Below are 16112 nucleotides of genomic sequence, written 5' to 3' on the forward strand. Positions count from 1 at the left end.
TCAGTTCACTTGAGGTACTGGTACTGTTGAATATGCAGATGGCTTAAGGGCTATTTTGATGAAGAGATATAGAGCCCTGCTTTGACCCCTGACCTTGATGATGCTGTATCAGTTCTTCCAATGGGCTCTACATCCTTAGAAGCAAGCAAACAGTGAGTATTTTGGTCCTTACAGATAGAAAAGACACCACTGAACCCACCCCCCGTTCCGACTCATTACAACTCATTTCCTTGGAACATACAACATTCTGTAAGCTTCCTGTTTATACTTCCAGGATATGTCCGTTTTAACTATGCAAATACTCTATTTGGGCACTCATTCTTTTTATTACTGTTTTAGAAAAACTATAAAATCTTTAAAACTATGAAATAACACAAATTAAATGTGTATCATGTAGCATGCAATATTTGCAATATGTATAAACGAAACAAAACCATCTGCGTTTTTTTTCTTTCAAAAGCCAATATTATACAAAACACTCTTGGCGTTCTCTCAGTCATGAGAACTGCTTTTTCTTTGCTATCTTCTCCAGTTCATTACTATCAAATTATATGAATGTAATTACTTTTATATTGCATTTTTGTTACATGTACAGGTAGATACCATTTATTTTTGTCTACAAATTTCACAAAGTCCAAACCTTTATTCTATTACTGTATATATGTACGGTACATAATCTTGCATTTTACCTTCTGGTATTTACAATAAACAGGGACAGATGGAGGAAGACAGGCCACAGTCAGAAGTTCCTCGTGGTGTAGTGTTCCATATGAAACTGTTTAGAGCTAGAGCTAAACTCAGCAAGTAAGAAAGACAGCGCTCTCTGGTGTGGTGAAATGATGTCTACAGTATGATTATTAAAAACAAACATTTAATACAGTATGTATTAAAAACAAACATTTTGCTTACCATATACATAAAATAAAATAGAGCTCTCATATTTTGCCTATGGTAAGATTTAGCATTGTTTATTTTATTTTATTTTTGGTCTTATAAAAAATTAAGCCATAGTTATACTTATAGTAATTATATCTAGCTATTAATTCTACGTGAAAAACGTATAAAAATAAAAGCAGTTTTACATGTCATTTTTTATACATTAATAGTATACACACATCTTAATCCTAACTATAAATATGTACATTTAAATAATGAAACAATAACGTACTTTTAGGCATTACAGATTAATACATTTTCTTTGTTGTAACATATAATGTACTTTTAGGCATTACAGATTAATACATTTTCTTTGTTGTAACATATGTTAATCATATGTTTGAGGGGGGGGGGGGCGCATGTGAAATTAAAATCGGAAGTGACGTTTCGGAGAGTTATTGCTGCCATGTTTGTGAGTGGCCTCTTTATTGATTTATAATATGAATAGCATTATTACAACTCTGTTATATCTCTAACTCTGTTGGTAACTTAGAATAGTCACGACAACCATTAAAGTTTCAGTTCTATTTTGCGATTAAACACTAAACTTTAATCTTGACCACTCGGTGTGCGGGGCGGAAATGCGCTGCTTCGCTTTTGAGGTCTTCGGTCCGTTTCCGGCGTGAAGGTGTGATTGCGAGAGATTAATGACCCAGATCGAGATGAAAACAGGTCCTGTTGCTGAAGGAGTCTAATGTCATTTTGCGCTACAGAAATCTGACTGACAGTGAGCAGGTGAGTGACTTTTTACGCTGGTTGTCACTGAAACCGCAACATATCTATATATATACATAGTCGCGCGATGATGTTCACTAATTCGTGAGTTATCATATCCAGTAACCAAGACTGAACAGCTGTTAGCAACCTGTCCATAGGTTGCCCACCGGTAATCACCAAAAACTGCCTTAAACGCGCGAGCTTCAACCAATCATGCATGACAATCAGCAAAATAAACAATATCAACGAGATGTGACATTTTTGGGGTTACAGCATGCAGTAACGTTACTGCAGTGTGAGCTTTTCCAACTTGCAGGTGAAATGGTGTATTTAAAATCGATTTCAGATTCTGAACTGACACGACAATTTTAGGATTGATTTAAACAGCGAATGTGGTTAATGTCATCCTTTACACAATTAACTGTTTATCGACATATTTAATTCCCGTTCGCCCAGTTAAATGATAGTTAACTCTGCATGCGCTTCTACGGAAAATAATAACCCCCGGAGGGTTTACCACGGGTAATCGGTTTACAAAGTGCGTTGAACTGTATTTGTGTTGGCGCAAAAAAAATGCCTTTGATGACAGTTTGCCAGCCCGGATCTGTATCGGTTCCTTGTCTTGTTCATAAAACCGTCTTAAATGCGACACCTCAGCTTCGACTGTCATGGACGGTAACTGTTACTGTTCACATCACGGTCGCGACGCGTTGAACTTACTGTCCATCATAACATCAAAACCACTGGGTTCACGTAACTCTCTTGGTATTATTTTGAAATGAAGTTCATGCAGAAAAAAAAATGGCAACGTGTTAAGGGAATTGTAAATTTCTTTCTTCTATGAAAAACAAAAGAATGGCAGAGTGACAGCTTCAATCACCTTTCGTTTTCACAATGTGTAAGATTATGCCGAGAATGAAAAATGACCGCAGCTGTCATTTCTGTCAAACATCTCCTTTTGTGTTTCACAGTAGACTGAAAGTCCTATACAGGGTTGGAACAATATGCTAATGATTAAATGACAGAATCATAATTTTTTAATCATAATATCTTTAACTATTAATTCCTTTGCATCCTGATAATTCAAAAAAGAAAATCTTTTTTGAGGTTTCATTTTTGGGAATGTTATTTTTAGTCCTCCTGACACTTTTCTTTCTCTCTCTCTCTCTCTCTCTCTCGCTCTCTCTCTAAAATATATATATATATATATATATATATATATATATATATATATATATATATATATATATATATTATTTATTATATATCATTATTAGGGTATGGCCGATAAACAATGAGATGTCCATCGTCGATGGCTGACAGACATCGCAATGTTAAGCTGGCATCGTGATTCCTCACGTGATCCTTCACTTTAATTTGTTTAATAAAAATTGTTTGTAACAGAAATCCCTGTATTTACACAGAGCTGAGGTGCCATGCAGCTGTGGCTTCGGGAGGGTTTTCTGTGGACGATTCTGCATCTGTCTGCTCACATCTCATATCATTTGCCTCCCTGTATTGCTGGGATTTCTGTATCGTTTTTAGGGAAAGGTATGACAAACATTCTAAGCAACTTAGCTGACTTAAAGCAAACTAATGTGTGTTGTAGTCTAGGTTTTTGTTTAACATTGGTCAAGTGAATTGGCTGTATGACTTTGGTGTCTTTTTCTTTCCAAGGTCCTCGCGCTTAGTTGAAAGATGCCCAGTGCGGAGTCAAGGATGCACAGATTGAAATGGCCCATCCGATTTACCTCACTGTGCCTGGGCTGTCTGTGTTTTCTCTGCTCAGTCTCGGGTAAGTAGGTCTTGTAGATTTTTTCTGGAGATCTGTGATCTCTCTATAAAATATCTCATAATCAGTGGCAGAAGAATGGTGAAAGCAGACGAATTTTCATGTTTCTCAGTGGTAGAGCATTGCGTTAGCACCGCAAAAGGTCGTGGGTTCAATTCCCAGGGATCACGTATACTGGTAAAAAAATAAAATGAATAGCCTGAATGCACTGTAAGTCGCTTTGAATAAAAAAAATTCTGCTTAATGTAAATGTGTGCGAACTGCACAGAATGACATTAAAACAACACTTGTCAGCATCATTAATCAAATAGTTGGATGCTGGACAAAGAGTCAACTGTTGGGACCATTGTTAGCATGTATGAGTATATATTTGTGACTTGTTGCAGTCGTGAGTGATGGCACTGATTTGGAGGGAAGCATAATGGACACTGTGTTTCTTTTCACAAAAGGGGGGAAATTGCACAACAGGCCCATAGTCCCCCACCCCAAAGAAAAGCTTCACGGGTGGGGCTGTGTCTTGCAGTTCGGATTTCATTTGCTAGCCCATAATAACCAACCTCTGTTGTCATGGTTTGAGACTTCATAGACAAAACTGTGTCTTTGAAGGGATTGGGGAAGGGGGTGGATGTCTAACTGGACTCTGACTTCCTAGAACTTGTTAGAGCTGTCAAGTGCAATGTGTAAGTGACCTGTATGATAAACAGCCTTTCCTTGTTGTAGCATGGACAGGCATTATTTCCCATCGCATCAGGGCTAGATGTGAGTCTACATGCATGAGTTGTCAATAGCCTATTGTTCTGAGCTCAGCTGTTGAGCTTATGTGGGAATCTTTCGATTTTAATTGCCATTCCCTTACCATATTAATTGTATATTATTTCAAATATATTAGCCAATATTCGAGATTGATAAATCTATCAGTATCTGTTTATATTGGATAAATGTTTTATTTCCCCATTTTTAGATTTCGCATATCTAATTGAGTCATCTAATGCTCAATCAAAATTGTAAAAACAAACAAAAATTAATTATTTAATATTTAGAATAAAATATATTTTTTTAAATATTACATTACATTGTTGTAGCGACTAAAATCACTTGTGACATTTAAAACGAGGGATTTGATTTATTTATTCAGCATTAATTTAGGCAAAATAGTATAGAGTTTTAATATCAGATGATTCTCCATTATCAGGCAATATAAAGACAATACAGTTTTTTCCTCCCTAATTTTTTATATTTGTCAATATTGGAGATTTATAATCTGATATTGGATATTTAATTGTGCGTGTTCATTTGCCCTATTTTAGAATTTAGAATATATTTGCCCTCATCAGATGCTCAGTTAATATAATTTTTTTTATTTAAGTATTATAAGTATTATTATTTACTATTGTGTTTATTATTCATTTAATTATTTTATTGATAATAATAATTATCAGTATGAATTGTTTAATTTAATATTAAATCATTAAAATGATTGAAAAATTAACACCTAAATGCAATCGCAAATCTTGTAATATACATTCCCCTCCGCTAATATTGGAACCATTAGTAAATATGATCTAAGTATTTATATCATTTATTCCTTTGATGTTTCATTGAAAAATTCACAAAATTCTTACCTACTGCATCATTGAAGTAAAACAATGGAAACTGGGGGGAAAATCTCATTATCTCAGATCTTGAGTTTCTTCTGTAATGCCTGAAGAGTTTGGAGAACACCTGACAAGAGATCAGAGACTATTCCTTCATCCAGAATCTCTCCAGATCCTTCAGATTCATAGCTCAGTGTTGGTGCTTCTTCTCTTCAGTTCACTCCACTCATTTTCTATAGGGCTCAGGTCAGGGAACTGGGACGGCCATGGCAGAAACCTCATTTTGTGCTCAGGGACAATTTTTTTGGTTGATTTATATGTTTGTTTTGAATCATTGTCCAGATGGACGATCGAAACAACGGGCCATTATAAGCAGAGGGAGTCAGGTTTCGATTTTTTATCTGTTGGTTTTTGATAGAATCCCCCATGTATCGATGCCATGTAATATCAATGTAATGATTCCATGTATCTGAACAAGATGTCCAGGACCTCCGGCAGAAAGATAGGCCCACAACATTAATGATCCAGCAGTATATAACCCTTGACATGGGGTACTATTTATCTCTGTTTGCATTTCTCCCTCTTTCAATTGTTTTACTTTTCAATTGTATTGTTTTTCAGGTTTTTCTTTTAATAAGAACTGTTAATTTGCAGCATAAGTATACTGTCTGATACATTATTATTATATATTACTGTCGGATATTTAATTGTGCATGCTTATTTCCTATATTGCTACATTTAGACATTTACATTTTACCATTGTCAGCATTTAATGCTGGTTTCAGTTTTTTTTATAATATTTTATTTCATTTAATATTTATTATTATTTAAAATGGTGTAGTATATCAGCCATTTATCAGTTATCCAGATATCTCTGTGCATGCATACTGTCCATCTTTTCTTTTTCTCAGGTCTGTTTTCCCATTGTTAACCTTTTTTTTTTACCTTGTCTGTCTCAGGGGTTTCGGCCAGCATATGCACAGTAACGGGTGGTGTACTGGGTATTCACTGGAGCAGCGTCATTGGTCTGGGCTGGCAGCCCCTGGCAGTAGATGGCGGAGGGCCTCGGTGCTGGGAAGCCTGCTGTATGCAGCCCACCTGCGGTGCTGTGTGGAGTCTCGGTGGTCGCTGTGTGTTACTGGCCTGTGCTCGAAAAGAGGGCTGCTCCATTATGTGGCTTCCTCAGCCACATAGAAAATCTCTGGGGCTTCTGCAGCAACTGAACAAGAGCATGCGCAGGAAAGCTCGAAATGCTGAGGACATCAGAGAAATCAAGGAAACAGAGCATGTAAGCTGTATTACATCATCTCACAGGACTTTAACAGTTGGTATCATTCACTAATAAGTGCATGCTAATAAATGTTTTAAACATTTATATGAGGATACTTATTATGACCCTTATTCTAATGTTGATGAATCTGGATTATCCGAGTTAGTAAATGAGACACACTATCCCAAAGCACAAAACTGTTGATTTAAAATTAGGGATTTTTTTATTTATTTAGACAAAATATTATATACATCTAGTATCCCTGCCCTAAAGCGTAATTTTACACTTTGCCTCTTGATTTGAAGCATATCACTGTGAACTAACTGATATTTTCACCCTCACAGGAAATAGAACAGGACCTGTCTGTGAAACCCACAGCGCCACTGACCACATCCAGTGATGTAGCTCCTCCACATATAGCTGGTGAGACCACCATCCTGTCCACCAGTGGCAGCGGCGAACAGGCAGCTGAGCATAATTCAACACTGGATACAGACACAGTGGATCATTCAGCATTGAACAACAGTAATCAGGCACCACTGTCCACGTCTGACACCCCTTCAGTGACTCCACCAACAACACCAGCTGGTACATCACACTGCTCTCTAGAATTGTGTTATTGTACTTTATGCATGTACCAGTCTTGTGAGTTTTCCAAAGTAAATGAAAAGCAGACTTATCCGTGATTTATTAAAATCTTGTGTAATGTCATTTGTTTTAAGTAAAAGTGCGCGAGCTGGTTGTGTCTGCTGGCCACAATGTGGAGGTCACTTTACCACGCAGTGAGGTGGAGCTCAATGCTTTCGTAGTGCCAGCACCCCCTACAGGTACTGCTCTAGATAAGCCAATTAGATGCAATTAGATCTCCTGCTTGATCTTAGGTATTCATTTCTCTGTTAATTCCTTTAGGGGCTAACTATGTCTTTGACTGGCGTTTGAGGACACATCCAAAAGACTACAGTGGAGAAATGGAGGGTAAACACAGCAAGACGCTCAAGCTCAGTAAGGTACATAAAAAACAGATCTTTCTTTAATTGTCTGAAAGGCTTGACTTTTAATATTCTACATGTTTGCTAATATTCCGCACACGTTTTCGTTAGCTGACAGTAGGCCTCTATGAGTTTGAAGTGGTAGTGGATGGCGACAGTGCTCATGGGGAGGGATATGTCAACGTCACTGTCAATCCAGGTAACTTTAGTATTGATGTACCTGCTAATTGTCCTGGATTCAGTTTTCAGACTTGCTGTTTGGGAGGCCCGTATAAATGTCACATAAAATATGTATAAGTCCTGTGTTTCTTGCTTTCTATAGAGCCACGAGTAAATAAGCCACCTGTTGCTGTGGTTTCTCCGAAGTACCAGGAGATCTCCTTGCCTACAAGCTCCACTGTGATTGATGGCAGTCGTGCGTATTAGATTTATTAAATGTTATTTTTATTCTTATAATAGCATGTTATAATGTTTTTATAAGAAGTCTCTAATGCTCAATGATTTGATCGAAAATACAGTAAAAAAAAATAATGTTGTGAAATATTTTTACAATTTAAAATTTTATATATTTTTAAATTTAATTTATTCCTGTGATGGCAAAGCTACAGTTTGACCAGCCATTACTCCACTCTTTAGTGTCATACATTTTTTTCAGGATTTAAAAATGCAAATTTTAATGCAAGTTCTATCAAGCAGAATATCAGACAAATCTTTAAATATCAAAAATGTTTTCCAAGTTCTCTGTGGTGGCAAAGTATAACTAATGAGACATCTGTGATCATAAATGTCTTGTGTTTCTTAGAGAGTACCGATGATGATAAAGTTGTGTCGTGGCATTGGGAGGAGGTGAAGGGGCCGCTCAGAGAGGAAAAGGCCTCGGGTGACACTGCTATTCTCACTCTCACCAATCTGGTTCCTGGTAACTACACCTTCAGGTATGTCTTATCCATCTTATCATTCACATTCTGGCCTGTTAGTAATCTTTTCTTTGGGCCTCCTTGTAACCTTTTTACTGGAGGCTTCAGACCTTAGGCAGTAAACAGAGAGCTATTGTAAAACCTGGCAAACCAGTCTGTCCTCAAGCAAACTATTTAAAAACACTCAAATATAAATAACGCAAGTGTGTTTAGAAATTTATGCTATATCTATTTTTCCTTTAAAAGTCTTACAGTGACTGACTCGGATGGAGCTCAGGATTCAACCCAAGCCATGTTGTTAGTCAACAAGGCCACGGACTACAGGCCTACAGCTAATGCTGGACCCAACCAAGTGATCACATTGCCACGCAACTATATCACACTGTATGGCAACCAAAGCACTGATGACCATGAGAATCTGTCCTACGAATGGTCTCTCAGCCCTGAAAGCAAAGGCAAGGTGGTGGAGATGCAGGTACATGAGAAACACAATGCTATCTCGAATGCCATTTATTTTTATTATGTTTGCCAACGAGTGGATTAGTGAACACACCTTTGTTTTGTTCTCCTTAGGGTGTGAGGACGCCCATTCTGCAGCTCTCTGCCATGCAGGAGGGTGACTACACCTTTCAGCTCACCGTCACTGACTCGTCTGGCCAGCAAGACACTGCTCAGGTCACTGTCATTGTCCAGCCAGGTATCTTTTTAAACACAGGGCACTCTGGTTCCTATTTAACTTGTACATCTATTTTTGAAGCTGCTATTTGAGCTTGAGCACACTGTATGCAAAATGCCTGCAGAAAATAACAAGCCACCTGTAGCGGATGCTGGTCCAGACAAGGAGCTGACGCTTCCTGTTGATCGTACCACGCTGGACGGTAGCAAGAGCAGTGATGACCAAAAAATTGCCACGTACCACTGGACAAACACCAAGTCAGTTACACATGCACACTCTCCCTGCATATGTCTTTGTGTGTATATTTATAAATCTTGAACTTCTTGAATGTTCACAATCTAATTTTTGGGGCTGGATTTACTTTACAACACATAATTCATACTTGAACATACAGTACTATTTGTTTGGGTTGAGTAAGATTTGTTTATTTAAAAAAAATATATATATATACATTTATTCTACAAGGATGCACAAACAAAAACAATATCAGCATATTAGAATGATTTCTGAAGGATCATGTGACACTGAAGTAATATCTTCAGATTTTTTTTTTTTTTCATTTTAGGTTGTAATAATATTTCAAGATATTACACATTTTTCTGTATTTTTATTCAAATAATTTTTGTTAATTTTAAAAACATTAAAAATAACCAACCCTAACTTATAGAATATTTGTCTATTTTGTCTTTTCAAGGACTACAGTATTGATAATCCACAAAAGTGTAAAACTATTTTTCATATTATGATTTTTTTTTATTAATCTGCATATATAAATATTTTAACTATTTTAATAATTTCTTTAATTGATTGACAGCCTTTTTGTATTAAATGTATTAAAAATATTTTGTATTAATTTAAACCGTAGACTCATGATTTTATTTTTTGATGGTTTTACAGGGGCCCAGAAGGGGTGAAAATTGATAATGCGGACACTGCAGTTGCCGTGGTGACTGGTCTGCAGGAGGGCGAGTACATTTTCACATTGACAGTGACGGATGAAAGGAAGCTGGAGAATTCTGACACAGTCTCTGTCATTGTCAGAGAAGGTGTGTGTACTTAACTAAATCCAGGAAAAACTGATGTGGGTGTTAGTAGACTTTGTTAGAAGACTTGTTCATGCAGCTTATGAGGGCAAGTCTACAATCAACCTGTTTTCTGGTTGTCTGTTTGTAATAATATAAATAATTTTCCTTTTCGCTTTTTTCAAATCAGAGGATGATCAGCCACCAGTTGCCAAAGTGCTGTCCAGTCCTCCGATCACTCTTCCCATCCGTACAGCATTTCTGGATGGTTCTCGATCATCAGATGATAAGGGGAGCATCAGCTACCTCTGGAGCCGTGAAGACAGCAGCCCGGCTGCAGGGGTCAGTACTGTTCAGTAGAGCGAAAGTTATACTGGACCTGCTCCATAAATTCAAATAGCCGTGTTTCCACTGTGGAGCTTAAACCGGGCGTGCTAGTGCATGCCAGGGCCAGTTGCGTTTCCACTATCACTTCCGGGGCTTGATCGTGCCTCGTTGGGGCTTCCTCGAGGCCAACGGCCAAGGTTTTTTGGACCGACGAAACCTTGGGCCAGTGCGGGCCAGCTGGGGCTAATGGAGGGGTTATGAACAAAGGTGGAGTTTCTCCGCGTCTAGAGAGCTCAGCGCTGCGGATCATTATAGAAAAATAACAGTTTTAACACCAGTATTAAAGACTTAAAAAAAAAAAATTCCAGATCAAAACTCACTCTTAGTCAGCAGCGAGTGATTGAAATAACTTGATCCGATGTGGATTATAATCACTAAACAAGGCAGAAATTAGCGATGCAGAAGACTGTGCACGCTAAACATTAACATTACCATAGTAAACATGGTAAATATGACCGCTTGAAGAAATCAGATGTCAGCTTCTTATTCTCTATCACAATCGTGTAATTATTTAGTAACTTATATTATCTGTCATAAGTCTCGTCTCGAGAGTTTAGCTCCACGTAGCCTATCATAAAAATATAATGATGTTTTATTTTTGGGAGCTTTTATAAAAATAAAGATATTATAATTCATTCTAAATATGACGTATAGGCTACTGTGGCTACAAATAAACAGAAACACACTCGACTGAATAAGCAGGCTATTTTCATAAGCGTTACAAATAAATAAAATAGAAATAAATTTATATATGATTAATTTTGAGTCCTGATAAATTCATTAATTATGATTAATGTATCATTTATTCTATAGTAAAAATCGATGCTTTTGAATTTGAATATTTACCAAAGCATTCAAACAAAAAAACTTATTAGTTTTCTGGTAACTTCTCTTTGTTGGTGAAATGATGTGGTTGCGTGTCTTTGTTCCTGAGAGGCGTGTAAAGGGCGTGTTTTAGTGACGCCCAGCGGAGCTTCAGGCCCTGACTGTGGAAACCCTGCGCTATTTTGGCCTCGGTGCTACTGGCCCGGGGCTATGAGCCCCACCCGGCCCGTTTAAAGCCCTGGCTCGCACTGGCCCGACAGTGGAAATGCGGCTAATGACATATACATGGCTCTGTTGAATATTCAAACAGTCACACTGTTTGTTCTGTGTAGTGACAGAACAAGTGAGACCAGTTTATTTGACTTTGTTCTCTAACGATATGATAACTCCACCTGAATGAGGAGTCAGACACCAGTACTGCAGTAATTGGGATGCTATTGAAATCTGACCTGTTATTTTTCTCTTCCAGGATGTCCTGAATAACTCTGACCACCAGGCAGTGCTTTTTCTTGGTAATCTGGTGGAAGGGAAGTACACTTTCACCCTGACTGTAACTGACAGTAAGGGAAAGACCAGTACTGATAGAGGCACTGTAGAGGTGCGACAAGGTCAGTATGCTTGCAATAGATAATCACATAAAATGATTATTTTTAATAATGTTGCGTTAACGTATTCCAGCATGCTGCAGAAGCTGTGTAAGTGATGTGTAAAGTACTGGTACTTTACAGTGTTGATGTATTCTATTATACTTACATGGCATATTTCATGCTTTATCATAAAGCTCTATTTAGTTCAATAAATATATTATTATTATTTATTTTATTTACGTTTATCAGGTTTTTATTTATAACAGTGTTGTCAATTCATGTAGTTGAGTTCAGTCAAATAAATAAATAAAAGACTGGTCAGAATGAATCATTTAACTGATTCATCTCAAAGAACTGACTCAAACAGTCGAGTTGTTTATGAATCAGACATAACTATTAAATACCTAAAGAATTTCCTTGTTTACTTAAATGTTAACTTTTGTCTTTGTTTTGTTGCTGTGTTTCAATTTATTTGAATGATTATTTACTTGCTTTGAAAAATTTCAAGCAGCCACTGTTTATTGATCAATACTTGCAGGCTACATGCCCTTGTTTTGATGTAACAATTATTTAATATTAAATAATTTTCAATAAAAGAGTATGTTTAATAGTATATCTGTTTTGGCTGTGGTGTGGAATTGTGGTATTTCACTGTCATTGCTATCAGCTACTGAAACGTTTGAATTGTGATTTAGCTTTTTTTTTTTTTTTAAGCTAAAGGAGCCAATATTAAATCAAATATATTAAATGATATTGTACTGTTGTCGTTCCTCAGATGTTCATGAGCGAGACTTGGTGGAGCTGATCCTGGAAGTTGCTGTGGCTCAGGTGTCCCGCAGACAGAAGGATATGCTCATCAGGCAGGTTGGCGTCCTGCTGGGTGTCCTGGACAGTGATATCATTGTGCGAGAGATTAGTGCCTTCAATGAGCATAGGTCAGTCCAACTTAATGCAAGTTTAGGCCTCATAGACCTGCTAAACTTCGTGCCCACCTCCACAGATCTGATTAAATTGCTTCATGGCAAAATACATTTCTCAGTTTACCCATGCAAAGATTCATATAAATAAATGGAACATTAGTTTTGAAATAACTGTTTAAAATCATACACACTCACATGCTCCAATGATGGCAAAAGCCTGATAAAAACTGTTTTATATATATATGTTACATATGTTATGTTACATATATATGATGAAATGACCTCATTTTACAGCACTCGCTTGGTATTTCTGGTATCTGGAGGTCCTGGACGACCTCCATTGGCCGGCCATAGTGTTGCGATGGAACTGCGCAACAAATTTCGCAAGCAAAAAAATGAATTCCTTATCTTTAGGGCCCGGCGAGTGGACACAGTTAGTGAGTATTCTTTAAATGCTTAATTAACTCTTTAATTATTGCAGTGCCCATCGCGTGTATCTTATTGACCGTCTGATCTCTCCCCAGTCTGCCAGCTGAACTGCTCCAGTCACGGGGAATGCGATTCCTTCACCAGACGTTGTGTGTGCCACCCGTTCTGGATGGAGAATTTATTCAGTACTTATTTTTGGGATGCTGACAGCAATTGTGGTGAGGATACACTGAGCAAAATATCGTGGAGGGAAGCTGTTTTAAGTTAGTTCACATGAGGTTTGATGGTCTGTTTCATTCTTTCAGAATGGAGTGTATTATATGTGACGATAGCATCGTTCATGATCATGGTTGCCATAGCGACTGTGATATGGGGTATCGTGTGCTGTTGTCGAAGGTAAGGGTCAGACGGATGATAATCTGTTTATTTTTATGAGTTTTTTTAATTCATGGTTTATTGTTTATTTAAATTCTGCATGATGTCTTGAGCAGACGGAAAAGCAAAGTGAGACGAAAGAGCCGCTATAAAATGCTGGAGAGGGATGATCAAGAGACTCTGGAATTACAGTTACCAAGACCTGGTAATAAAATTGGAAATAATTATGTGATCATTTTAGGGATGTCAGTTTCTGAACAATATTTAAAAAAACTACAATTTAATTAATTGAAAGAAATTCATATTTTTCAGCAAGGATGCATTAAATTAATCAAAAGTGAATTTCTTTTTCAAATTTCTATTTAGCAAAGAACCCTGACAATATATGCATCACTGTTGCCACATAAATATTAAGCAGTGCAACTGCTTCCAACATTGAAAATAATAATAATTTAAAAAATACTCAAGCGTCAGGATATCAGAATGATTTCTGAAAGATCATGTGTCTGTGAAAACTGCAGTAATAGCTGCAGAAAATTCAGCTTGCCATCACCAGAATAAATTAAATTTGAACATATGTTAAAATGTAAATCGGGATAGTACTGTTTTACTGCATTGTTGATCAAATATATGCAACCTTGGTAAGCATAAGAGACTCATTACTGGCTCACTGATTGTTTTATTATATGATCCATTCTCCATCGTAAAGATGCTTATCCCTGTCTTATTCCTCCAGGTCGCATAAAGCCAGTTCCTGCTCCCAAATCTTCTGCACTCATGCACTCTGATTCTGATCTGGAAAGCGATGATGGCCAGGCAGGAATCCCCTGGTCTGATCGAGAGCGTGGAAAACTCCTGCCACCCCAAAACGGATCTCTGCGTAACGGCCAGTGCCCTCATAAACCTAAAAAACCAAGAGAGGAGCTGCTTTAGCATACAGACCAAACCTTTTGTATCACACCAACACACTGTTCACCCCTCATCCAAAACATGTGTCATGACTTTAATTTCGGAGGGACTTGCAGGATGTCCCGAATGACCTCTGCACCTGCATACCTGGGTTTAATTGCAGCCCAGTTTGAGCTCAAATGAAAATGCATTTAAACCTGAATGGTGGAAAAAGACAGGTCATGTAGAGTCATGCACCTCAAAAGACAATGAGAATGTACTTGCTTTACTGCAGAGATACAAAAGCCGATATATGTGCCATCAGCAACTGGAAAGGTTGGGTATTTCAGAGTAGCGCTCTGAGAAACTTTTCCCCACCAGAATGTCACATCTCACTGCGGATAACTGAGCCTGCCTCACTGTCCCCCTTCTATGAAGCTTCCTGATATGACAGGCAGCCTGTCACATCCAAACACTGCCTGACATGTCTATTAATTTGTATATTTTTACTTGTGGTAATAATGCAGAGAGTGGGTCCTAAGGCAACCAATAATGCCATGTTGTATGACTGCATGAGAAGGCAAGATTTTGCTTCCTTCATTAATTTTCTTTTATGGTTTGCATGTATTCAATTGAGATGTGTGTGTGCTACTCTGTTGTCTTGCGTGGCTCTATGTCAAAGGTGCATTTTTGCCACTTTTAAACACCAGCAAAATCGACGTCTGCAGCATAAATAGCCATGTTCGTCAGGGGTTTAAGGAGAGATATTCTACACTGGAAATTGCATTGGATGTTGCACTAGGGCCAGTTGCTTACCCCCCTCTGGTTTTTGAGAATGATTACGACTGGATGGGGTCTGGCTGGCTTACTCAAACTGGATTTAGCCACTAGTCAATAAATCATGTTTTTGTTACACTTGCATAAGTACTGCATTTTACTTTGCATTTACCTTTTTTTATTTTTTATTGTTGATATATCAGAAATCATCACTCGGCTTCACTTCAGTTCCATTGTCCCCTGATGGTTTGTTAGGAAAGATCTGAATGTTATCTAGACAATGTGTGTGCGATTTCCCTCCCACATGTCTGCATATTGCACATTTTGAATACATAGGGGAAAATGAAGGTTATTTTTAATCCATGCTTTTTTTTGTGTTGTTTTTAGTGAAGAATTCCCTGTTTCATGTGACTTGTTCTAATAACTGGAGTAAATAAAAAGAAAATATATTTACAACGGTCTTTTGTTTTGTTGTACTTGATTTCTTTTCTGAACTTTACCTTACAAGGCAGTGTTTTAGGAAAGCAGTAAGCAAGAACCAAACAACAAGTTTGTTGTTTTAAATGGAACTTAAATTCTGCCTTATTTTTATTTTGAATATTTGTGATCTAAATGGATGAGCACATAACTTCTGTCATCTGCAGAAAAGAACTGCACAGAATGTTATTGTTTGTCAAATTGATTATTAAAAAAAATTTAATTTTCATTTTAATGTAAACTATTTTGTTCATAGTATATATGAGTATAATAGGATACATTATATTAAGCTGTCCTTTTTACAGTATAATTATACAATTAAGGGCTTGGTTTCGGATTAGCTGTTTGTAATTTTGTACAGTAAGTATAGTTCATGTACCATGCATAACTAGGGCACTGTAAAATAAAGTATAACTTCAAAAATGTCCAAAGTTTTTGAAAATTAGTGTTGGAAATGCCCAGGTTTAAAAAGCACAGTGAACAACTAATGCCCAAAAACTGCCCATTTATTGCCAGTCAGAGAAAGCATGCAC

At 37.3% G+C, this 16112-nt stretch overlaps 1 protein-coding gene across 1 annotated transcript; it reads left to right on the forward strand.

The window, feature by feature from the left end:
• The first annotated feature begins 1373 nt into the window (after nucleotides 1-1373).
• On the forward strand, nucleotides 1374-15562 carry kiaa0319l (KIAA0319-like ortholog). The gene is made up of 22 exons (XM_052533740.1): nucleotides 1374-1671; nucleotides 3078-3204; nucleotides 3331-3448; nucleotides 6000-6328; nucleotides 6655-6898; nucleotides 7033-7137; nucleotides 7220-7317; nucleotides 7411-7498; nucleotides 7622-7714; nucleotides 8102-8234; nucleotides 8463-8691; nucleotides 8790-8913; nucleotides 9017-9149; nucleotides 9790-9938; nucleotides 10105-10256; nucleotides 11596-11734; nucleotides 12489-12648; nucleotides 12928-13070; nucleotides 13158-13280; nucleotides 13368-13458; nucleotides 13554-13642; nucleotides 14174-15562. The coding sequence occupies exons 3-22, from the start codon at nucleotides 3352-3354 to the stop codon at nucleotides 14368-14370; spliced, it is 2916 nt and encodes a 971-aa protein (XP_052389700.1). The 5' UTR covers nucleotides 1374-1671; nucleotides 3078-3204; nucleotides 3331-3351; the 3' UTR covers nucleotides 14371-15562.
• Nucleotides 15563-16112: the final 550 nt, after the last annotated feature.

The sequence above is a fragment of the Carassius gibelio genome, chromosome A19 (assembly GCF_023724105.1).
Source record: "Carassius gibelio isolate Cgi1373 ecotype wild population from Czech Republic chromosome A19, carGib1.2-hapl.c, whole genome shotgun sequence".
In the NCBI taxonomy this organism is placed as follows: domain Eukaryota; kingdom Metazoa; phylum Chordata; class Actinopteri; order Cypriniformes; family Cyprinidae; genus Carassius; species Carassius gibelio.